The sequence below is a fragment of the Panthera onca genome, chromosome A3, assembly GCF_046562875.1.
Source record: "Panthera onca isolate mPanOnc1 chromosome A3, mPanOnc1 haplotype 2, whole genome shotgun sequence".
NCBI classification, from domain to species: Eukaryota; Metazoa; Chordata; class Mammalia; order Carnivora; family Felidae; genus Panthera; species Panthera onca.
In genome coordinates this window covers 72,463,090-72,489,513 of record NC_138341.1, presented here as the reverse complement: position 1 = coordinate 72,489,513, position 26,424 = coordinate 72,463,090, and the positions used below count along the sequence as shown (strand labels likewise).

General features: G+C 34.8%; 2 protein-coding genes across 2 annotated transcripts in view; one reads left to right on the top strand and one right to left on the bottom strand.

The window, feature by feature from the left end:
• The window catches only part of LHCGR (luteinizing hormone/choriogonadotropin receptor), a 121,282-nt gene that overhangs the window by 29,601 nt on the left and 65,257 nt on the right, over positions 1 to 26,424 (bottom strand). The window lies entirely within an intron of this gene.
• GTF2A1L (general transcription factor IIA subunit 1 like) overlaps positions 1 to 26,424 on the top strand; it is a 42,586-nt gene that overhangs the window by 13,877 nt on the left and 2,285 nt on the right. Inside the window, exons 6-8 of the mRNA XM_060606376.3 lie at positions 1,483 to 2,069; positions 20,342 to 20,602; positions 21,552 to 21,641. Coding sequence (XP_060462359.3) covers positions 1,483 to 2,069; positions 20,342 to 20,602; positions 21,552 to 21,641 — 938 coding nt within the window. The remainder of the gene's footprint in view (positions 1 to 1,482; positions 2,070 to 20,341; positions 20,603 to 21,551; positions 21,642 to 26,424) is intronic.

Genomic DNA, 26,424 nt, shown 5'->3' with positions numbered 1-26,424 from the left:
CGCATTGCGCTCTGTGCTGACAGTTCAGAACCTGGAGTCTGCTTTGGATCCTGTGTCTCCCCCTCTCTCTGTCCCTTCTCTGCTCACGCTCTCTCTTTCTCAAAAATAAATATTAAAAAAAATTTTGACAAATACAAAATAACATTCTGTGTCTCTGTTAGCTCTAATCAGGAAAAACTAAACATTACCTTGATCAACTTTTGCCTCCTTTCTTACTGGAGATTGTATAGTATAATAGAAAGAATATACAAGAAGTTCAGAGATGAACCATCCTTTGCTTTTCAGAATACTGTTTTTTTTTTTTCTTTAAAGTTTATTTATTTTGAGAGAGAGAGAGCTCACACATGCGGGGGGGAGGGCAGAGAGAGAGGGAGGGGCAGAGATAGAGGGAGAGAGAGAGAATCCCAAGCCCAACAAGGGACTCTAACTCATGAGCTGTGAGATTATGACCTGAAGTGAAATCAAGAGTTGGCCACTTAACTGAGCCACCCAGGTACCCCAGAGTACCATTTCTTGATTTGAAAGAGAATCATACCTATTATTGAGGTTGTCACAAAGTTTAAAGCACCTGAGTGCTTAAAAAAATATTTTTTTCCTTCTCCTTTTAAGTGTTATTTTACTTTATTAATTTTCTTTTAATGTTTGTTCATTTTTTGAGAGAGAGAGAGAGACAGACAGACAGAGGCAGAACACAAGGCAGGGAGGAGCAGAAAGAGAGGAGGACACAAAATCTGAAGCAGGCTCCAGGTTCTGAGCTGTCAGTACAGAGCCTGATGCAGGTCTTGAACTCACAAACCATGAGATTGTGTCCTGAGCTGAAGTCAGATGCTTAACCCAGACACCCCTTTTTTAGTGTTATTTTAAAGAGGAAAAAAAGGTCAAAAAAAGGGGGGCAGGGGGGAGTTTGAAATTATTAAACTCCTTTTGGATAGCCTTGTCTTAGAGTCATTACATGGTATATCTTAAATATCTGAAATACATTCTCCATGATTATGTTTGTTTAAATCCCAATTTGGGTTGGTAACATTGTAAATTATCAAACAATGCAATACTTCTGTGGAGTAAATACTGGTGGCCTGTATGTATCGCAAAATGTGCCATATGAGCAATAGAGAGAAAAGACTAGAGTTAAAGTGAGACCTCTTTAATTTTTAACGGTAGAGTAATGGATATTTATTGTAGAAAATACAGGAAATCTGAAGAATAAAATAAAAACTCCTAGAGATAACCATTATTAACATATTGATGGATTGCCTGACAGTCTGTTATGCCTGAGGGTTTCTTTTAAGTTTTTAAAATTTTTATTTTTATTTATTTATTTTTTTCATTGTAAAAAAGACAGTTCTGTTAAAGCACAGGGACAGGACTCAAGGGCAGAAAGGGCTGCCAGGGTTCCTATTTTTTTTTTTTTTTTCTTTCTTTCTTTCTTTCAACGAAATTAGGTTTCTATCCTACTTATGGTTTTGTTTTCTCCCTTTTAAGGTCACCTTTATAAAGTCAGTGTACCAATTATGGTGACACAGACTTCTGGAAGAGCAAGTATTCTTCATCCAGTTCAGCAAGTATTTCAGCAGCTGGGACAGCCTTCCATGATACAGACCTGTGTTCCACGACTGAACCCATGTTCTCTCCAAGCAACTACTGAAAAATCTCAGAGACTAGAAAGTGTGCCCCAGCAACCTCCAATTCTTCATTCTGGGCTAGTGCATAGGAAACATTTTGAAAATGCCACCAGTGATATACTTGTACCTTCTGGAAATGAGCGTGAAATCATGTCTGAAGCTCTGTTGAGTCAGCTGGAAAGCTCTCAGTATATCAGTGTTCCAGGTGTTATGTTTCCTCCACAGGTCTCTCAGACAGGTTCTCCTGTGGAGCCAGTGCTCAGTGTTTCAGCCAGCGTGACTCAAAATCTGAATGGTGGGCCCCTCTCCACGGGCCGACCAGGCGCCCAGCACCAGCACATGACTGATACTCAGCTTCATGTTCTTAAAAATAGGATGTTTGGATGTGATTCTTTAAAGCAGCCAAGAAATACAGAGGAGCCCAGCAGCCTACCTGTCTCAGAAAAGGTAGTTCTATATTCAGTGTAATGGTATTAGGCGATAGACAGTGGCTGGTGATTTGACATCCTGAGTATTTTTAAGCTGTAAGGTACTCACAGTACATGTGTCTTGTTTTTTCCTCTAGAAGGTTGTTTATTATTCTTTTTAATATAGCTATCAGTTCTTGAAAGTATTCATGCCCAGCATTTCACACTTTGAATGTCAGTTAATGAACTAGAATATTCTTTATTTTTTTAATTTTTTTTTTTTTTTAACGTTTACTTATTTTTGAGAGACAGAGACAGAGTGCAAGCGAGGGAGGGGCAGAGTGAGAGGGAGACACAGAATCCGAAGCAGGCTCCAGGCTCTGAGCTTTCAGCACAGTGCCCGATGCAGGGCTCAAACTCAAAAACTATGAGATCATGACCTGAGCCTAAGTCAGATGCTTAACTGACTGAGCCACCCAGGCGCCCCTAGAATATTCTTTAAAGGAAAGTGTATTTGTTTTAAAGTAATCCATTTTACCTCTTCCTTACATTGTGAGAATGTTTGTTTGCATATAAATTTAAAAGACCCAGAAATCCATCCTAGTAATTAAATGAATATTTTGAGGTAATTCATTGTCGTACTTAATACATAAAAGAGAGCCAAAGTATTTTTTTCAATTGCTCTACAAAATTTTCTGCAACTCCCATATGAAAATTTTCCCTTATCTTGCTAATATTTTATTTCTCTCTGCTTGCTGAAATACCAGTTAATATCTTTGGAAATTCAGACTACTAAAAAATAGCTTCTAATTAACTTTGCATGTGAAAAATAGGTTTGAATTATTAATTTCCAAGGAATTCATAGTGAAGGAAGACCAATTCATGGAGAATTTTGGATGGCAAAATTAAAAAAAAATCTTGCGGGGCACCTGGGTGGCTCAGTTGGTTGACCGTTCGACTTTGGCTCAGGTCATAAAGTCACAGATCATGGGTTCGAGCCCCATGTCGGGCTCTGTGCTGACAGCTCAGAGCCTGGAGCCTGCTTTGTATTCTGTATCTCCCTCTCTCTTTGTTCCTCCCCCACTCATGCTCTGTCTCTCTGTCTCTCTCTCTCAAAAATAAATCTTAAAAATTAAAAATCTTGCTTTCTTTTTACAAATGTAAAATAGGTAATAAAACTGACTCTATTTATACAGTTTAGTGACCTATGACAACTAATTAAATGTTTGTGTCTCTAGCTAATAGTTCAGTGGTCCTCTAGAACTGCTGTACAGAGATCTGTAGCAATGCATAGTTAAGTGCTACTTTAACATTTTCCTAGGGGCGCCTGGGTGGCTCAGTTGGTTAAGCGGCCGACTTCGGCTCAGGTCATGATTTCGTGGTCCATGAGTTCGAGCCCCGCGTCGGGCTCTGTGCTGACAGCTCAGAGCCTGGAGCCTGTTTCAGATTCTGTGTCTCCCTCTCTCTGACCCTCCCCCGTTCATGCTCTGTCTCTCTCTGTCTCAAAAATAAATAAACGTTAAAAAAAAAATAAAAAATAAAACATTTTCCTAGGTAGAAAGGAAGGATAAAGGGTGCAGTGAAGGGCAGTGGATGAAGACCGGGACTATCAGAAACTGACCTGTTTGAGAATGTTTCAGATGTTTGATGAAGCCTGTTCAAAAGCTGTTAGCAAGTCTCTTTTAGCAAGTTGAGTTTGGGTTTAGAGTATAAAGATTAAAATGTTGTTTTGAGTATTTTTTTCATTCTATTTCCACATTATTTATAAAATTTAAGAAGTGTAGGCTAAGCTCATAATTATGAAACATTTGTTTTTGAGGGAAAAAAAATAACTGCATTGAAAATAAGTGTTTGTTTTTATCACTTAAAACTTTTGGAGGCACTCTTTGCCTGAACTCTGTATGAACTTTGCAGATATTTGGTGTGATGATTCAAGGACTTACTCTACTGTTACGTATTAGATGTCACCTTGTACTTCTGATATGGGGAAATAGATTAGTTAAGGGAAATTATCAAGAATTGTTTAGGGGATAGTGGTCGAGAGCTTAAGTTGGAAGCCACAATAGGTTCAAATTCCAGAGTCACCATTTACAAACAAGCTATGTAATGTAAGTCTCTGAAATTGTTACAGTCCGTAAAGTAGGCAGGAAACTAGCCTCATAATTTTTAGAACTATCAGAGATGATTTGTATAGTTTTTAATAGCTCCTGGCACCACAGTAAGCTTTAGATTAGTGCTGTTGTGCTTTATGGGCATGTGATAAATTGGGTAACTTTCCATATTAACTCTTTGGTTAGTTTTAAAATAGAGCTATATTAAAACACAAAAATCCAGATAGTCAAAAGTATTTATTTTATAAGGTGTTTTTTTAATTAATACTTAGTAAGGGACCTTTAAACATAGTTATTAGTAATATGGTAAAGTTTATGCTGATAAAATTTTCAGAATTATACATAGATTTTCTTTTTTTAAGTAGCTTTTCAGAAATTCTTATTGCTTAAAGCAAGTTACACGTGTACAGTTAAGTACACATATTTACTTGTCCTGTGTAGACTACCAAAGATGTAAAGTTTCCATGTAGGTTTATAGGTTTAACATTCTTACTGTTGTATAAAATATATTCCTCACAATTTTCGATGTGCTCCTATTTTAAAGTGTGTATTACTATGTTAGGTTATTCTTCAGTGTGGGAATTTTGTTTTATAATCTCAGAATGCTATAGAGAACTAGAAAATGAGGTCTTTTTGGGAACTTCAAAAAGTAGGAGCAGAAGGAGAGAAATGGTAGGATAATGTATCTTCTTTAATTCTTTTTTGTGTCTTACCTGCCTTAGCATCATGCTCATGGTACCACTTCCAAATATCGTTACTTCTGCTGCCTTATCTTTTACTTATTTACCTGTCTGACTGCATCCTCTTACCTTCCTGGTGAGATCCTCTTTATGTCTTCCTCCTGTTTCCTAAGGTTCTGTCCTCAGACCATTTCTCCTCTTACCTACTTCATGTTTTTCTTGGGCAATCTCATGGATTATTATGGTTTTAACTACCACCTATTTGTTGATGACTATGATTCTAACCCTGTTACTCCCTTGAGCTTCATTCTCATGTCTCTTTGCCTTCTAGACAGTGCTACTGGAATGTTATTCATTGTCCCTCATCAGAGACACTGCATGGTACCACTGCCTAGCTGGTCTCCCACGCTAAGGATTACAATGACCTTTGCGCTCTTTGTTTCCCCCTATTCTCTTTATATCATGTGCTTTTTAAAAATTTTCTTTTGGGGCGCCTGGGTGGCGCAGTCGGTTAAGCGTCCGACTTCAGCCAGGTCACGATCTCGCGGTCCGTGAGTTCGAGCCCCGCGTCAGGCTCTGGGCTGATGGCTCGGAGCCTAGAGCCTGTTTCCGATTCTGTGTCTCCCTCTCTCTCTGCCCCTCCCCCGTTCATGCTCTGTCTCTCTCTGTCCCAAAAATAAATAAAAAACGTTGAAAAAAAAAATTTTCAAAAAAAAAAAAATTTTCTTTTAAATTGCTACAAAATATATACAACATACAGTTTACCATTTTAACCATTTTTAGGTACACAGTTTAGTGGCATTAAGTACATTCATTGTTGAGCAACCATCACTACTGTCCATCTCTAGAACTTTTTCATTGACTGACACCAAATCTCTGTACCCATTATACAGTAGCTTCCCATTAACCCCTCCATTTACCCCCTGATAACGTCCATTCTACTATCGGTCTTTATGAGTTTGACACCTCATAACTGGAATCATAAAATATTTATCCTTTTGTGATTGGCTTATTTTACTTAGCAGAAGATTTTCAAGGTTTATCCATGTCATAGCATGTGTCAAAATTTCATTCCTTTTTAAGACTGAATCGTGTCATTTTGATAACTTATTTATAACTTTAATACTAAATATTTCTGGAATCTTTTCCCTCTTCTCCATCTCTTGCTGTTGTCCTAATTGTCTCTCATTGGAGATAATGTAATAGTCTCCTAACTAAATTTTTAGTCTATAGTCTTTGCTTTTTTTTCACTCTAGTTTTCCCAGTCGATCCATTTTAGAGGTTAAAGGCCTAGGCTTCTGGGGTCCAAATTGTTGATCCCTTCTGTTTCCCTTAATAACTATGTGACTTGGCAAGCTATTGTTTCCTCACTTATAATAAAGGTAGTGGTGTCTACCATGGAGTCACTGTGGGAGGATTGCAGAAGATGATCAGGGGGAAGTGTTCAGCAGCACACTACCTAGCACATGGTTGTGTTCAGAGCATGTTAGCTATTATCTTATAGCTTCTTATGGCTGCCAGAGCTTTACCCAGAATGCAGCCTGCTATACATGTCACTGATGGCTTATCACCTACAAGGTAAAGTTCAAGCTCCTTAATGTGGTATGCAGGGACTTCCATGTTCTCTCTCTGCCAGAGTTTCTTAGTTACTTTTCCTTCATTTCATGCCTACTACTTTGGTAGGAACACCAAACTGTAATTCTCTGCTAACCTTGTAGCCTACCTCTCTCTTGCTTTTGTTATCCCCTCTGCCGAGTGCCCGAATCCCCCTCTTTCCCCATCCTTTTCTCTGGTTAATTACTGCTTATCCACTTAATACTTCAGAAATTTTACTTCAGTGCCTCTAGACCTACTCCCTCCCCCTTCATTTTTGGATTGGTTATATCTCTTCTGTGTTCTCACTGCACCTTAAGCATGTGTGTGTCATAATGTAGTTAAAAGATACTTTAAAGTGTCCTGTTTGTACTGAGAGGTACATTTCATTAATCTCTGTATACATAACACCTAAGAATATATACACATTCATGTATACTAGAATATAAGCTTTTATTTTTTTGTTTTATTTATTTATTTTTAAAGATAAAAATGCACATATGTTTATTTTTTGCAACTTTAGCCTTTCACATTTTGATGCCTTGTAGAGTATGTATTCTTCAGTTTGTTTTCTTTCTTCTTTCTTTCTTTCTTTCTTTCTTTCTTTCTTTCTTTCTTTCTTTCTAATTTATTGTCAAGTTAGCTAACATACAGTGTATATACAGTGTGCTCTTTGGGAATAGATTCCCGTGATTCATCACTTACGTACAACACCCAGTGCTCATCCCAACAAGTACCCTCCTCAATGCCCATCACCCATTTTCCCTGCCCCCCTGTCCCTCACCCCTATCAACCCTCAGTTCTCTGTATTTAAGAGTCTTTTATTGTTTGCCTCCCTGTTTGTAACTATTTTTCTCCCTCCCTTCCCTCATGGTCCTCTGTTAAGTTTCTCAAATTCCACATATGAGTGAAAACATAAGATATCTGTCTTTCTCTGAATGACTTGTTTCACTTAGCATAATACCCTCCAGTTCCATCCATTTTATTTATTTTTTAAAATAAGCTCTGTGCCCAGTGTGAGGCTTGAACTCACGATTCTGAGATGAAGAGTTGCATGCTCTACCAGCTGAGCCAGCCAGGTACCCCTAGAATTAAGCTTTTGAAGAAAAAGATCTATGATTACTTGATTTGGCTTAGTAGTTTTCAACCCTGGCTAAATATTAGAATCACTAGAGCATTAAAAAAATAATGTTCAGGACTACCTCAAGGGATTTGGATATAATTTGTCCTGGAATGGAGTCCGCTCATTAGTGTTTAAGAGCTTTCTGAGGTGTTTGTAATAATGTAGTTAAGATTAAGAACCACTGATTTAGCTCACAGTCAATGTATGAATGAAAAATGGATGGAGTGAGGGAGTTAAAAGAATATATAGCTTTAAGAGCTTTATTTTTTCTTTCAAATCCATTCTGATACTCTGAAAGGCAAAAAGTCATTGTTATTTGAATTCAGAATTCAGTTAACTGAGCAAATATTTTTTGAGTCACTAGGTGTCACTCCCAAATTAATATCTCTAAATCAAAGATTTTTCAACAAGATATGTGATATTTTTCTTTATAGAAAAACCAATTTAACAAAATAATTTTTTGTATTTGTCAAAATATGTTAAGGTATATTTCATGCCAAGTAAGAGTGGAGTGGCATGGGCTGTCACTGTACATGGTCAGGTAATACATAATCATTATTGCCATCACATTATGGTAAATACCTGGATTAAATTTCTGTTAAGAATTAAAGAGGAAGTGCCCTGCCATTATGATTATAGGCAATTCAATTTCACAGAGTTTAGTTTGAAAATGTGAAAAGAAAGTGTGTTGGATCTTAGGTTTCTCTTGTTCTATATTTATCATCTCAATAGGTATGAAGTTCTATCAGTCCTTACTAGCCATTGGAAAAATACTATTCTTTAGAAGAAAACTTAAAAGGAAAGTGTTGGAAGCAGGTTTGGGCAAACAGAACTTTATCTTGAAATATCACATGCATTTGTTTATTGTGTACTACCCAGGCACAGAAGCCATATACAATTGAAGAGACCTTGGTGAAACTGAGAATCTTAGAAATTATTGAGCTGGTTTGTTTTATAGAGAGAAAGAAAATGGAAGCTGTGCCTCTGTCAGATGACGTCATGTGAACTAGAATGGTTGACACTTCTTCTCATTCAGCTGGAATTCATAGAAGAATCAGCAGTAATTTGCCTTTAACATTAAACAGGATAAAAATATGAATGCTTCTCAGGGCAGCTAGCATTTGATTTTAATCATCATTTGCACATTGGCACCATCAAAAGAGTTGCTATCTTATGAAACATTATTATTATAGTATTTTTCTTAGCACAATTTGGTACTGTCTAAACTGATGGAGCTTCTGAGGTGGTTGGCAACAAATGGTTTTGCTGCTTCAGTAAAGAGAGCACTGCTATCTATTTCAGCACATGGCATACATTAATGCTAAGACACAGCCAATAATTTTAAGAGAAGTCTCATAGGCTGCCATGAAACTCAAATACATTAGAGTGAAAGTATTGAATTACTGCCTTTTGCAAGACATTTGTCAAAAAATGTGGGCAAAATGTTAAATTCTTCTTCACACAGAATTTTTCTGGCTTTTCAAAGGACAATGCTTGAAGTTGTTAAGTGATCCCAGGAGAGACATTGATTATTTTTGAGAGAGAATGAAAACCCCCTCGTAACAGTTTGACAGGGAGAAGTCCATTGATGATCTGTGTGGATGTTTGGCCATATGAAAGGCTTACATCTTTCTATTCATGATCCTGCAGTATCAGTTTTGGATGTTGCTACGAAACTGCTGGCTGTTTTGGTCAAATCACCACCTTAGGAGATTAGAGTCAGATAAGCACACGAACGTTGCTTGGTGGAAGTGCTTCTGTGAAGAAGTTGAGAATGACAAAACCCTTTTGCAGTTACTGATATTTGGATTTGTAATCTTACTCCTCTCCCAAAGTAAAGAGGACCTTACTGACTTAAGTTTCATGATGCTACATTAATTCAATCAGAAGAGTCCTGGAATCTTTAATATTTCTCAATAAGCCTTAATATTCATGAAAAGTACTCTGGGAGCTCTGATTGCAACAGAAAGATGTTGTGGTTTGAGGTTCCCAGTACTTGTCACTATTAAAACAAAAGAGCCAGTTCCACTATGTGGTTTGGGCCTAGGCCTAATCATAATTTACTTAAAAAAAATCAGATTTTTTGAGGTGGAATTAACGTACAATAAAATTCACATGTTTTAGGTACACAGTTTATAGTGTACGCTATGAATTTTGAACAAACCTGGGAGGTTACATAACCAGTACCAAGCTGAGATACAGAACATTTCCATCACCCTAAGGAGGTTCCTCATGTCCGTTTGTAGTCCGTATCCTCCCTACTTCCAGTCCCTCTCAGCCACTCACTGATCTGCTTTTTTTTGGTATAGGCTTGCGTTTTCCAGAATGTCAAGCAAATGGGATCCTACAACATATAACTTCAGTATAATACATTTGTGATTCATCCATGTTGTTTATATATCAGTTGTACCACAGTTTGTTTAGGCCTTCACCATTTGGACATGTGGATTCTTTCCAGTTTTGGGCTTTTGTGAATAAAGCTTGTAAAAACATTCATGTGCAGGGTTTTGTTTTTTTTTTTTTTTCTTGGTGTGGATGTAGATTTTCTTTTCTTTTGTGTAAATACCTAGGAATGGGATTTCTAGGTAATATGATACATATATGCTTGTAAGAAACTGCCACACTCGTTTTCAAAGCCATTATATTTTCACTAGCAATGTATGGTAGAATTTTGCATTTCTCCTAGCAATTTATAAGATTTGTAGTTATTTCACATCTTTGCTATTCTATCCTGTTTTCTGGAGAGGAAAAGTTTGTGATTTTGATGAAGTATGCTTATTTTTTCCTTTTAATTTCTGCTTATGTATCTTACCTAACCAAAGATTGCAAGGATCTCACATGTTTAAAAAATTTTATAGGTTTTACATTTAGGACTGTGATCCATGTTGGGTTAATTTTTGTATATAGTACAAGGTTAGGTTCTTTTGTCTTTCGCATATGAATGTTGTTTTAGCATCACTGTCTGAAGCTCACTGAATGTCTAAAGCATTTCACCTTTAATGAGAAGCAGTAACCATATGTGTTGGTTTATTTCTGGACTTGGTTTCATGAATTCATGTGTCTTTTTCACTCATACCACACTGTCTTAACTATCATAGCTTTATAGTGTGTCTGGATGTCAGTACAAGTCTCTCTGTTCTTTTTCAAAGTTGTCTGGTTATTCTAATTCTTTTACATATAAATGTGTGAATGAGCTTGTCAATTAAAAAAACTGCTAGGACTTTGATTTGTGTTGGATCAAGGGAAGAATTGACATCACCACAACGAGTCTTCCAGTTCATAGATATGACACATTTTCTATTTATTTAGGTCTTGACTTTTGGCATTAATGTCTTGTAATTCTCAACATGCGTGTATCATATATATTATTTTTTATTTAAGTATTTTATGGTTTTAAGTGCAATTATAAATAGTACTAAAAGACACTATCAAGGACAACTTTATTCATATTTTATGCTTTATTTGCATTGCTTTTAAAAATATGTTTTTAAAGGTAGTGTTATTGACAAACTGAAAATTCCATGGTTTTTTACGTATATTGCCAGAGGTTGTGCCAGTTTTCCTGCTACCAGCACTCTATACCACTCTGTTTTGTATTTTATTTTATTTATTTTGAAGTTTATGTAATTGATTTTGAGAGAGAGCATGTGTGCAAGTGCACAGGGGAGGGGGAGAGAGAGAGAGAGAGAGATACTCCCAAGTAGGCTGCATGCTGTCAGCAGGGCTCGATGTCACAAACCATGAGATCATGACCTGAGCTGAAATCAAGAGTCAGATGCTTAACTGACTGAGCCACCCAGGTGCCCTGTGTATCTCATTGTTTTATTACCTACTTGACAGTTCATTATCACCATTGATTTTTTTTTCCTCGTAAAAATTTACCATTTTAACCATTTTTACCTGTGTACTTGAGTGGCAGTAAGTGCATTCACATTGCTGTGCAACTATCATCACCATCCATCTTCAGAACATATTTGCTTTCCCAAATTGAAACTCTATGCCTATTGAATAATAACTCCCCATTCTTCTCTCACCCCATCCCTGGCAGCCACCATTCTATTTTCAATCTCTGAATTTGACTACTTTGGATACCTCATAAGAGTAGAACCAGACAGTATTTGTCCTTTTGTTTCCCTTGTCACTTAGTATAATGTCTTCAGTGTTTATCCATGTTGAATCGTGTCAGAGTTTCCTTCCTTTTTATGGTTTAATACTCTGTTATATATCTATATCTATCTATCTATCTATCTATCTATCTATCTATCTATCTATCTATATTTTTTGTTTATCCATTCATCTATCCATGGACACTTGGGTTGCTTATACCCTTTGGCAGTTTTGACTAATGTTAATGTAAACTTGGGTGTACAAATATTTTGAGTCTCTGCTTTCAATTATTTGGGGCATATAGCCAAGTGTGGGATTGATGGATCCATATGGCAATTCTATTAAAAAAAATTTAAGGAACTGCCATACTATTTTCCATAGCAGCTGTATCATTTTACATTCCTACCAGCAGTGCACAATGGGTTCATTTCTCCACATCCTCACCAGCGCTATTTTTTCACCAGCATTTTTTTTTTCCTTTGATTATTGCCATCCTAATGGGTGTGAGGTGATATTGTGATTTTGATTTGCATTCCTCTAATTATTAGTAATATTGGATATCTTTTAATGTGCTTTTTGGCCATTTGTATATTTTCTTTGGAGAAAGTTCTATTCAAGTCCTATGTGCATTTTTAAGTCAAGTTGTTTGTTGTTGTTGTAGGGTTTATTTATATATTCTGTATATTAACTCTTTATATATGTGGTTTGCCAACATTTTCTTCCATTTTGTGGGTTGCCTTTTTACTCTGTTGATAATGTTCTTTGATGCACAAAGGTAAATATTGTTGAAGTCTATTTTATGTATTTCCCCCTGCCCCACCCCTTTTTTGCCTGTGCTTTTGGTATCATATCTAAGAAATATCATTCCCAGGTCCAATGTCATGAAGATTTTCCTCTATGATTTTTTTGAAGAGTTTGATAGTTTTAGTTCTTATGTTTAAGTCTTTAATCCATTTTGGGTTAATTTTTGTATGTAGTGTAAGGTAAGGGTCCAACTTCCATTTCTTTGCATGTGTTCCCAGCACCATTTGTTGAAAAGATGCCTTTTCCTCTTGAATGGGCTTGTCACTGTTGTCAAAAATTATTTGACCATATATGTGAGAATTTGTTTCTGGGCTCTTTATGCTATTCCATTAGTTTGTTTATGCCAACACCACCCTATTTTGACTACTATAGTTTTGGAGTAAGTTTTAAAATCAGGATGTGTTAGACCTCCAACTTATATCTTCTCTTTCAGGGTCTCTGGAGATTCCATAGGAATTTTAATATGGATATTCTATTTCTACAAAAGATGTTATCTGGATTTTGTTAGGGTTTGCAATGAATAGATGGCTTTGGGTGGTGTTAGCAATATTAACTCTTTTAAATACATGAACACAGAATATCTTCCCATTTATTTCTGGCTTCTTTAATTTCTTCCGGGAATGTTTGTAGTTTTCAGTGACCAAGTCTTTTGACTCCTTGGTTATGTTTACTCCTAAGTATTTTATTCTATTTGATGGTATTGTAAATGGAATTGTTTTCTGCATTTCTTTTTCAGGTTTTTAATTGTTAGCGTATACAAATGCAGCTGATTTTTGTGTGTTGACTTTTGTCTTTTGTGACTTTGCTGAATGCATTCATTAGTTCTATTATATTTATGTGTCTGGAATCTTTAGGGTTTTGTACATAAATGAAGTAGTACATAAATGAGATTATCTGCAAACAGATAATATTACTTTTTCCTTTCCAGTTTGGATGCCTGTTATTTATTTATTTTTCTTGCCTAATTGCCCTAGCTAGGACTTATAGTACATTGTTGAATGGAAGTGGCAAGCATGGGCATCCTTGCTTTGATCCTGATCTTAAAGGAAAAGCTTTTAGTTTTTCACCATGGAGTATGCTGTTAGCTGAGGATTTCTCATAGATGGCATTTATTATGTTAAGGCAATTTCCTTCTATTTCTGGTGGTTTTTTTAAATCATAAAATGGTGTTGAGTTTTGTCAAATGCTTTTTCTGCATCAATTGAGGTGATTGTGTGTCCCCCTCCCCCATCCCCATTATGTGAATATATTCTATTACATTGCTTGATTTTTCATATGTTGAATCATCACTGCATTACAGGAGTAAATCCCACTTGGTCATGGTGTATGATATTTTTAATGTGCTGTTGAATTCTGTTTGTGTTAGTATTTTGTTTAGGATTTTTGAGGATTGGTGTTAATTCTTCTTTAAATGTTTGGTAGAATTCTCCAGTGGCGCCATCTCATTCTGGGAATTTCTTTGTTGAGAGATTTTTGATTACTAATTCTATCTTCTTACAGATCTATTCAGATTTTCTATTTATGATTCATTCTTGGTAAATTGTGTGTTTGTGGGAATTTGTTTCATCTTGGTTATCCAATTTGTTGGTATACAGTTCATAATAGTCTTCCATGAATAGTTTTATAGTATTATCTCATAATTGTTTTTATTTTGGTAAAATCAGTAGTAAAGTTCATTTCTGATTTTAGTTATTTGGGTTTATTTTTTTCTTCATCAGTGTAACAAAAAGCTTATCAATTTTGTTGATTGTTTTTAAAGAACTAACTCTTAGTTTTGTTGATTTTCTCCATTGTTTTTCTGTTCTTTATTTATCTTTGCCTTAATTATTATTTTTTCCTTCCTTAAAGTAGTTTTGGGCTTTGTTCTTCTTTTTCTAGTTCCTTCCAGTGGAGATTTAGGTTGTTAATTTGAGACTTTTCTTCTTTTTTAGTGTGAACATTCATAGCTATAAATTTTGCTCTTAGCACTGCTTTTGCTGCATCCCATAAATTTTGCTATGTTGCATTTTCATTTTTATTTGTCTTAAGATATTTTATATCTTAAAAGACTGATTTTTTGTTTTGTATTTTTTCAAGTTTTTATTTAAATTCAAGTTAACATACAGTATAATATTAGTTTTATGTGTAGAACTTAAGTAATTTATCACTTACATACAACACCCAGTGCTCATCACTACAAGTGCACTCCTTAATACCCTTCACCATTTAACCCATCCCCTCACCCACCTCTTCTCCAGCAACGCTCGGTGTGTTCTCTGTAGTTAAGAGTGTTTTCTGGTTTGCCTCTCTTCCCTGCACCCTCACTATGTTCATAAAGTTTTGCTTCTTAAATTCCACATATGAGTGAAGTCATATGGTATTTGTCTTTCTTTGACTGACTTACTTCACTTAGCATAATACTGTGTAGCTCCAACCACATGGTTGCAAATGGCAAGATTTCATTCTTTTTTATGGCTGAGTAATAATCCATTGTATGTATATATATCACATCTTTCTTCATTCATCAGTGGATGGACATTGGGCTTTTACCATAATTTGGCTGTTGACAATGCTGCTATATATGCCAGGGTGCTTGTATACCTGCAAATTAGCATTTTTGTATCCTTTAGGTAAATACTTAGTAATGCAATTGCTGGATTGTAGGGTAGGTCCATTTTTAATTTTCTGAGCAATCTCTATATTGTTTTCCAGAGCTTTTGTTTCCTGTGTTGTTAATTTTAGCCATTCTGACTGGTGTGGAGTGATACATCATTGTAGTTTTGATTTGTATTTCCCTCATGATGAGTGATGTTGAGCATTTTTTCATGTGTCTGGTAGCCATCTGGATGTCTTCTTTGGAAAAATGTCTATCTTCTGCCCATTTTTTAACTGGATTATTTTTTAGGTGTTGAGTTTTATAAGTTCTTTATAGATTTTAGCTATTAACCCTTTTTCAGATATGTCATTTGCAGATATCCTTTCCTGTTCCAAAGGTTGCCTTTTAGTTTTGTTGATTGTTTCCTTCACTGTGCAGAATCATTTTCTTTTGATGAAGTCCCAATAATTTATTTTTGCTTTTGTTTCCCTTGCCTCAGGAGACATACCTAGTAAGAACTTGCTTTGGCCAATGTGTTCTCTTCTAGATTTTAAAAAAAAATTTTATTTATTTGTTTATTTATTTTTAAATTTACATCCAAATTAGTTAGCATATAGTGCAACAACGATTTCAGGAGTAGATTCCTTAGTGCCCCTTACCCATTTAGCCTATCCCTTGTCTTACAACCCCTCCTGTAACCCTCAGTTTGTTCTTCATATTTATGAGTCTCTTATGTTTTCCCCCCTCCCTGTTTTTATATTATTTTTGTTTCCCTTCCCTTATGTTCATCTGTTTTGTCTCTTGAAGTCCTCGTATGAGTGAAGTCATATGATATTTGTCTTCTCTGACTAATTTCACTTAGCATAATACCCTGCAGTTCCATCCATGTAGTTGCAAATGGCATATCTTCTAGGATTTTGATGGTTTCCTGTCTCACACTTAGGTATTTAACCCATTTTGAATTTATTTTTGTGTATAATGTCAGAAAGTGTTTCAGTTTCATTCTTTTGCATGTTGCTGTCCAGTTTTCCCAACACCATTTGTTTAAGAGACTTTTTTCCATTGTATATTCTTTCCTGCTTTGTTGAATATTAGTTGACCACCACATTAATAAAAGAAAGAATATGAAACCTGTGGTTCTCTCAATAGGTGCAGAACAAGCATTTGACAAAGTACAACATCCATTCATGATAAAAACTGTCAACTAAGTAGGGATAGAGGGAACATACCTCACCATAACAAAGGCCATATGTGAAATAACCCACAGCTAATATCCTTATTGGGGGAAAAATTGAGAGCTTGGTCAGAAGCAAGACTAGGATGTCTACTCTCACCATGGTTATTTAACGTAGTTCTGGAAGTCCTGGCCTTAGCAAGCAGCCAAAAAAAAGAAATGAATCAAAATTCACAAGGAAGAAGTAAAACTTTAACTATTTGCAGATAACATGATAGTCTGTATAGAAAATGCAAAAGGTTCCACCAAAAAATTGAGAACTGATACATGAATTCAGTAAAGTTGTGGATACAAAGTCAACATACAGAAGTCTGTTGCATTTCTATCACCAATAATGAAGCAGCAGATAGAAATGAAGGAATTGATCTCATTTACAATTGCACCAAAGACCATTGGATACCTAGGAATAAACTTAACCAAAAAGGTAAAAGATCTGTACTCTGAAAACTGTAAAACACTTATGCAAGAAACTGAAGATGACACAAAGAAATGGAAAAATATTCCATGCTAATGGATTGGAAGAACAAATACTGTTAAAATGTCTTTACTACCCAAAGCAATCTACACATTTAAAGCTATCCCTATCAAAATATCACCAGCATTTTTCACAGAGCCAGAACAATCTTAAACTTTGTATGAAACCACAAAAGAGCCTGAATAGCCAAAGCAATCTTGAAAAATAAAAGCAAAGATGGAAGCATTACAATTCTAGACTTCAAGCTATATTATAAAACTGTAGTGATTAAGACAGTATGGTACTGTTACAAAAACAGACACACAGATGAATGAAACAATAGAACACCCAGAAATGAACCCACAACTATATGGCCAAGATTGGTTATTTGTTTATTTCTTGTTTTTGAACCATTGACTTTTTGAGTCTGTTGTTTAATTTCCACATCTTGTGTATTTTCCGGTTTTCCTTCTTTCCATTGTGGTCAGAAAAGATACTTTGCATGAATTCAGTCTTTTTAACTATTGAGATTTGTTTTGTGGCCTAACATATGGTCTTTCTTAGAGAATGTTCTGTGTGAAGTTGAGAAAAATGTGTATCCTGCTATTGTTGGGTGGCATGTTGTGTATATGTCTGTTAGGTCCAACTATACTTATGTCTATATTATATGTCCATAATATTCAAGTTCTTTATTTCCTTATTGATATTCTGTCTGGTGGTTCTATTCATTTTTGAAAGTGGGGTATTGAAGTCTCCTACTATTATCTTAGAGCTATCTATTTTTCCCTTATATTCTGTCAGTGCTTGTTAGATACATTTAGGAGCTATGATATTTCGTGCAGATATGTATATAATTGTTACATCTTGGTGAATTGATTATTTTTTTGATTGTATGCTGTTTTTCTTTGTTTTTTTTTTTCTAATTGTGTTTCACTTAAAGTCTATTTTGTCTGATAATAGCATAACTATCCCAATTCTCTTTTGGTTAATATTTACATAGAGTATCTTTTTCCATTCTTCTCATTTCAACATATGTGCATCCTTAGATCTAAAGTGAGTCTCATAGACAACATAGTAAGTATCTATTCTGCCAATTTGTGTCTTTTGACTGGGGTGTTTGGTCCATTTACCTTTAAAGTAATTACTGATAGTGAAGGGCTTTTGCCATTTTGCTGCTTGTTTTCTGTGTGTCTTTTAGCTTTTTTGCCCCACATTTTCTCTCTTACTGTCTACCTTTGTATATAGTTGATTTTGGAGTGACAAATTTTGATTCCCTTTTCATATCTTTTTGTGTGTACTCTATAGGTATTTTCTTTGTGGTTACCATGGGGATTATTTATGGCATCTTAAAGTTATTAGAATCTATTTTGAACTGATACCAATTCAACTTTTATCTCATAAAAAAACTCTGTTCCTCTTTAGCTCTGCCCTCCCTCACTTTGTTATTGATATCCCAAATTATATCTTTATGTATTGTGTTCCCCTTAATATAGATTTATAATTATAAATATGTTTTTATCTTTTAAATCTTATATGGGAATAAGAAGTAGAATTATAAATAAAATTATAATACTGGTTTTTATATTTGTCTATGTATTTATCTTTACCAGAAAATTTTATATTTTTGTATGGCTTTGAGTTACTATCTAATTCCCTTTCATTTCAATTTAAAGGATTCCCTTTAGCATTTCTTGTAAGGCAGGTCCAATGGTAACAAACTCCTTCAGCCTTTATCTTAGAATGCCTTAATTTTTCACTGATTTTTGCAGGACAGTTTGGCCAGATATAGAATTCCCAGTTGACAGTCTTTTAGCCCTTTAAATACATATCATCCTACTGCCTTCTGGCCTTCAAAGTTTCTGCTGAGAAATCTGTTTGTTACTTTATTGAGGATCTCTTGTATATGATGAGTTTCTTTTTATTGCTGTTTTAATTAGTACTGTTTTAAAATTTCAATTTCTATTCATTTATTGCTACTATATAGATATACAATTAATTTTTGTAAACTGACTTATATTAGTCTGAATGTTTGTGTCCCTGAAAGGTGGTGGTAATTAGGAAGTGGAGTCCTTATGAATGGGACTAGTTGCCATATAAAAGAGACTCCACAGAATTCTGTAGCCTCTCTACCATGTGCGGACACAGTGAGTAGGCACTGCCTGTGAACCAGGAAGTGGGCTCTCACCAGATACTGAATCTACTGGTGCCTTGATCTTGGGCTTTCTAGCCTCTAGAACTGGAAGAAAAAAAAAATCTCCATTGTTTATAAGCTACCTAGTCTATGGTATTTTGTTATAGCAGCTCAAATGGCTGAAGACAATTTCCTTATCCTTTTAATGTCTTGAGAATCTATGGCAACACTCCTTTAATCCCTAGTATTATTTGTTTCTTTTCTCTCTCTCTCCTTTTTATTCTTTGTCAGTCTGGCTAGAGGGTTATCAATTTTATTGATCTTTTTAAAGAATGAACTTTGTCTGACTTAATTTTTTTCTGTGCTCAATTTCATTTATTTCTCTTTTTATCTTTATTATTTTCTCTTTTGCCAAGAGCTTAATTCAGTCTTCTCTTTTTAGTTACTTAGGGTAGAATTTTAGGCCATTGATTGAAACTTAATTCTTTTTTAATATGATCATGTAATGCTGTAAATTTCCCTCTAGGCATTGCTTTAGCTACATTTCATAAGTTCTGAAATGTTATGTTTTTGTTTGCATTCAGTTAAAATTATGTGCTACTTTCTCTCATGCCTTACTCTTTGATCCATGGGTATTTAGAAATGTAATTATTAAATATCAGGGGATTTTTCCAGATCTTTCTGTTACTGATTTCTGGTTTAACTCCTTTATGCTTAGAGAACATACTTTGTGGGTCTTAATTTTTTCAGGGTTTGTTTTTTAGAACCTAGAATATGGTCCATCTTGGTGAACATTCTGTGTGCTCTTTAAAAGTGTGTATTTTGCTATTTTGGGGTGGAGTATTCTATGTCAATTAGGTTAAATTGTTTGATTGTATTTTTCAGGTCTTTTACATCCTTACTAAATTTAAGTCTACTTTTCTGTTGGTCACGGAAAGAGGAATGTTGAATTCTCTATAATTAGATTTGTCCATTTTTCTTTTCAGTTCTGTCCATTTTGATTCGTATTTGTCCTTTTGTGCTTAGCTTATTTCAGCTAGTTCAATCCTTTATGTTTTTTAATTTATATAGTGAGCATGATGTCACTTGTCCTTTCTACTCCACCGAATTATTGTTTAAAATAAAATGAAATCGTTAAAACCTAATAGGTACTGTGTAAAGTTAAGGTGGTATGTATAAAAATTGGCAATTATTACCTGAAACTAGTGAGCTTGGGATTCTCCCTTTCTCTCTGCCCCTCCCCTGCTTGCACTTTCTCTCCCAAAATCAATAAATAAACTTAAAAAAAATTAAAAAAAAATATTCCCATGTTGCATAGACATTCTGGGATTGTTCTAGAATTCAAAATTAGAGAACATATATAGGAAAGGAAGGAAATATAGAACAGAAATCTATTTTAAGATCACTTGTGAAATGTTTAAGTAATTTTATATTTCATGTGATTCAATGTTATATACTTTTTGACTTGAAAAACTTTATTACATTTCATTCTCTTTCTAGGAGTCTAATTCTCAGATGGATTTAAGCAATCAGGTAACTGATGATGATATTAATGAGATAATTCAAATAGATGGAACTGGTGATACATCTTCCAATGATGAAATAGGAAGTACAAGAGATGTAGATGAGAACGAATTTCTGGGGATTGTTGAGGCAGGAGACCTGAAGGTACTTGAAGAAGAAGCTGACAGTATATCAAATGAAGATTCAACTGCCAATAGTAGTGATAATGAAGACCCTCAAATAGACGTTGTAGAAGAGGTAAGAATCACTTTTGAGATGAAATTTTTAAAATTATAGCATTTGTATTTTAATATACTTTGCACTTTAATATAAAGTATATTAAAGTATACTTTAAATCAAGAGGAATAACAATTAAGGTTAACTCTGTGTTTAGTCTTTTAAAATGAGACTTATTTGCACCCTAATATTTAAACTTGTAAACTATAATTCAAACTAGTATTAAGTATTTGGGAATTGGCCACTCTATTTGTTGGTCTTAATTTTTTTTTTTAACGTTTTATTTATTTTTGAGACAGAGAGAGACAGAGCATGAACGGGGGAGGGGCAGAGAGAGAGAGGGAGACACAGAATCGGAAGCAGGCTCCAGGCTCCGAGCCATCAGCCCAGAGCCCGATGCGGGGCTCGAACTCGCGGACTGCGAGATCGTGACCTGAGCTGAAGCCGGACGCTTAACCGACTGAGCCACCCAGGCACCCCTATATGTTGGTCTTAACTAGAGATAGTGCGAGTTTAAAAGATGGGAGTAGAGGTACAGAAGGCCGCCAGGTTAGAAGCATGCAATGTCTGCTTTGATTCTGATAGATGAAGTAAAATTTTTGTGGAATGTGGTAATTAGGAAGCATGTATGTAGTACTGTCATTTATGGTGGCCTTAAGGATGTGCCAGGTACCATACTTAAGTCTTACCTATCTTACGTTATTTAACATTCCCACCACCCTATCTATGGGCCTTATTACCAACCTCATTTAACATATGACAAAACTGACATATGAGGAGTTTTAATAAATTGACAAAGGTCAGTCTTATAGTTATTACGTGACCAAGCTGGGATTCAAACTCAGGCTATTTGACTTTTTCAGTACGATACTATTCTTTCCCCAAGTTCCCTTATTTCTATGTGTATCTCTGTCTTTAAAAAATTCAGAGCATCATTAAATTCCTTAATGTAACCGTCTTTCATCTTTAGGACCCTTTAAATTCTGGAGATGATGTTAGTGAGCAGGATGTGCCAGACCTGTTTGACACGGATAATGTAATTGTCTGCCAGTATGACAAGGTACCATATTCACCTTTTAGACTTTGGGTTTATTAATTGCATTTATGGTAGAAAGCTATGTAAAATGATGGAAAATAAGATGATGAGTTACAGTTCACACTTAATCTTGAAAAAGCTAATTAATTATATATATTTTGTGTCTAACACTGCGCTGTGTGGTCTCAGAGATAGCAAAAAAGTGATAGTTCTTGTCTTGAGAATTATCTTATTGAAACAAGATTGTTTCTGATTGAAACAGGATATTTCTATATGTAATAAAAGAATGGTGTACAATAAGATGGTAGGTAAATCAGAAGCTAAAATATGTGACAGGCAAATCAAATGCTAAAATATGTGACATATGAATCAGATGCTAAGATAAGTGGCATGTAAATCAAATGCTAAGATATGTGGCACAGACAGTAAGTCCAAAAAGTAGCTAGGAAATGTAAGAAATTGTTCATAGTTGGAGTTCTCCACAAATCCTTCATGGGTGATATGGAACTCTGAAATAGGTCTTAAATGATTTGTAAGATATAGATAAGTGTGGAGAGTAGACATTCTGAGTAGAACAGCTTGATAAAAGAAATGAATGCATGTAGAATGTACAAGGGACAGTGAAGAGGCAGCTCTGCTTTGAATAAAGTGTTCTTTTGGATGTATTAGGAAATGAGGCTGGGTTGGGGACAGAGTTCACAGCAGATGGGAAAATCTAGAATCCTGGTAGGAGAAATTGAAACGATTTGGTGGACATTAGCATTCTGAGAATGTTACTGAAAAAATTATAATTGGGTTTAAAACTGGCCATATTTGCTTATTAAGCAGAGGCAAATGGTAAGAACAGGGATAGCGCAGAAATGAAGTAATGAGAGCCCAGGCTAAGGATGGCAGTGTAGAACATAGAAGAGTCAGGGATGGTGATGGAAGAATCAAGGGGACTTGATGATTAGTTGGACATTAGAAAATGATCAACAAAGAGAGTTGAAGGTGTGTCAGTTTTCAAACATAGAATTTAATTTAGAAGAAATTCAACTTTAGCAACTAAAATATAATACTGCTTTTTCTTCTTCTTAAATACTCTGTGATTATGTAGTAGAATGGCCAGCTTTTGTCTTTAATTCATGCATATTTACATCTTTTTTTTTTAGCAGCTTTGAGATATAATTCACATACTATACAACTTACATATTTAAAGTGTACAATTTAGTGGTTTTGTATATTCATGAATATGTGCAGCTGTTAACATAGTCAGTTTTAGAACATTTAATCACCTCAGAAAGAAGCCCTATTCCCTTTAGTTCTCACCCCCATATTTCCCTGTTTCCTCCGATCCCCACCCCTGGCCTAAGAAATCACTAATCTACTTTCTGTCTCTTTAGATTTCCCTATTCTGGAGTTTCATATGAAAGGAATCCTATAATATGTGGTCTTTTGTGACTGGCTGCTTTTACTCCATACAGTGTTTCAAGATTCATCCATGTCATAGCATGTGACAGTTCTTCATTCTTTTTTATTGCTGAATACTAGTCCATTGAGTACATATACCACATTTTGTTTATCCATTCATCTGTTGATGGACATTTGGATTGTTGCCATTTTTGGCTATTATGAAGAATGCTGCTTTAAACATTCACATAGAAGTTTTTGTGTGAACATATATTTTTATTTCTCTTGGAAATTTCTGGGTTATGTGGTAATAGTTTGAGGAGCTACCAGACTGTTTTCCAAAGTGGCTCTACCATTTTCCATTCCCACCAGCAGTATATGAGGGTTTAGATTCCTCCACATTCTCACTAATGCTTGTTATCTGACTCTTTGATTCTAGCCATCCTAGTTGGTGTGAAGTGGTATCCCATTGTGGTTTTGATTCGCATTTCCCTGATGACTAGTGCATATTTACATCTTTGCCTTTTTTTCGGTAACAATTCCAATATACTCAAGAGAAATAGGGGATGGTGTTTTGAATTGTTATAAAAATAAATCCTTTTCTCTAAAGATAAGATTGTTTTCTCCTTTATAACATTTCATATAGATAGAAAATGGCAATTTAGATGCTGGTAAACATAAGCATATGAAGAAATAGGTAATATAAAAGAGAGCGTTTCTTAGTTTGAAACTTATTTTTGTTTCTTATAAGCAGTGTATTGCCTTCCATGAAGAAAACACTAAGGCACTAAGTTATGTATGCATTCCATAGAGTCACAGAGAATTTTCTAGACTGTTACGGATATAGTATCCTTTGTTATACTGCATTGTGGGCAATAGCTTGTAATTAATTACATAGTGCTTTGTACTTTTCAAAGTGTTTTCTCCTACATTGTCTTTTACCTCTTAACCACTTTTGGGGTACACAGGAGTGATATTAGGTGTATAGTGCTAACAAATCTAGTTGTTTGAGAGTCCTAACTGAGAGTTATTTTAAAAACAGTACTAAATGTTTTAAACCATGGCACTGGGAAGCCCTTGAATTGGTCTTAAAAGGGACTGGTGAAGTCAGAAGATAGCTAGCAAAGAAAATGTATCTATAAGGTCAAAGTGGGATGGCAGGGACCACTGCCAACAGTGGATTTTTATGAAAGAGTATCTTCCCAGTTCTTGTTCAAGTAGTATTTAATATAACCAAACTCAAGTAAATTGAAAGACTTTTCAGTAGTCTTTTAAGATCTTTTACTAGTCAGCATGTTTTGAAGGCCAATAGTATCACTTTGTCTGGGAGAGTTCCAAATGCAGGATTTTGAGTCTTATCCCAGGGTACTGGATCAGAATGTGCATTTTAACAAGACCCTGAGGTGATTTGCATGCTTATTAAACTTTGGGAAGTGCTGTTTTTGTTTTTGTTTTTAGTATATCTTATCTGGCTTTGACTACCATATGGAATTTACCTTTAAAATTTATAAGTTAACAATTGGGGAAAGCTTTGAAAGTATTAAGGTGTGCTATGAAAAAGGGTTAAATGAAGGTCATTGGTCACCATGCTGAGTGAGAATTAAAGGATACAGTAATGTTATTTCAGAGGCTTAGAGAATGACCAAGATTAGTATAAAGGTTAAAGTAATAATGATATATAGGGAAGATTAATGGTGAAATGAAACCTTTTACTATAGATGAGAGTGTTCTATGCCATAAATAGGACACTATAGTGCATTGTAAAACCATTTGAATATGTTGTATCTTCATGTAACAGTTTGGCAAACTTTAGTTTATAGCTGTCCTTGTCTATTAGATGCTGGTACAATGAGTAATTGCTAAGTATGTAACACAGTATGTTTCTCTTTAAATATATATGCTGTTTTCCGAATAGATACTGTATACACATATGTTAATCAAAACACTATAAAAGGTATACCATGAAGTCTGGTTCTTACTCCTTCACTACTTATGCTGCCTACCAATAGCTTCTTGTCCCTTCTTTGAGCGTAAAAAAAAAGTAACCAGATACACTAGTTTCTTAATATATTTACAGGGTCTTTTTATTCAAATACAAACCTGAAAGATAGCCTAGACAACACTCTACTCTACACCTTGTCTTTTAAGACATCAACAATATATTTTGGAGATCTTCGTGCTAATATTTTTATAGCTATTATATAATATTCTACTGCAGAATTATTAAAATTTATTTTACCAATCCCCAACTGATGAATATTTGAGTTATTTTTCAGTCATTTGCTATTGAATGATCACATCTATAATACATCTCCTATGTGTGCAGTTATATCTATTAAAAAAAATCCCCAGTGGGGTACCTGGCAGGCTCAGTCAGTAAAGCATGCAACTCAGTCTTGGGGTTGTAAGTTCAAGTCCCACATTAGGTGTGGAGATTACTTAAAAATAAAATCTTAAAAAAAAAAATCCCCAGAAATGGTATTACTGGGTCAAAGGGCAAGTGTATTTGGTCAGATATTGCTAAATTGCTCTCCTAGACTATCTTCCAGTATATATTCCCATTACAATATTTGAGAGTGCTGCTTTTCTTACAGCTTTGCCAATAGAGTGTAATAAAATATTTGGATCTTTGCTGTTATAAAAAGTGAAAATGATGTCTTGGTGAAAATTTTAACTTCTCATGTTTTTAAGGGCCATTCATAGTTACTTTTATGTGAACTGCTTGTTCATAACGTTTATCTATTTTTTTTAAACAATTGGATTATTGGTCTATTTATTGATTTCTAATAGCTCTGTATTGTTTTGGGGAAGACTGGCTCTTGGTATATGCAGAAATGCTTTTCCTCAGATGTTTGCTTTCAGTGCTTTTTCTTTCTTTGATACAGATGTTATATTTGTCAACCTTAATTTTTATGGCTTCTGATTTTGAGTCATAATACAAAGTTCTTTCTTAAAATTTTAAATGGATTCACTTATGTTTTCTTCTAGTATTTCTTTGGTTTCTTTTTAAAAATATAAGTTGTTTGATTTGGTGTTTATCTTGGAGTATAATGTAACGTATGATTCTGATATTTTTTTCCAGGTGGCTATTCAGTTTTCCTAATTACTGAAAAGTCTATTTTGTCCACACGAATAAGAAAATGATTCCTTTATCATCTACTAAATTTCTCTCTATATTTGGGTCTACTACTTGATTTTCCATTTTGTCTCATTGGTTTGTCCATTGGCTTATACTACCTTGATTTAATTATTAAGATTTGTAATATCTGGTAAAGTTAGTACTTCTTCATGAAGCCAAGTGAGGAGAATATTTCAAAGAGGAGAGAGTGTTGAATGGTGTAGATCAGTATTTTAAAAATTTATTCTTAGCTATTTTATCTCTTTTGTTGTTATGGTAAAAAGGCTCTTTCTTTGTATC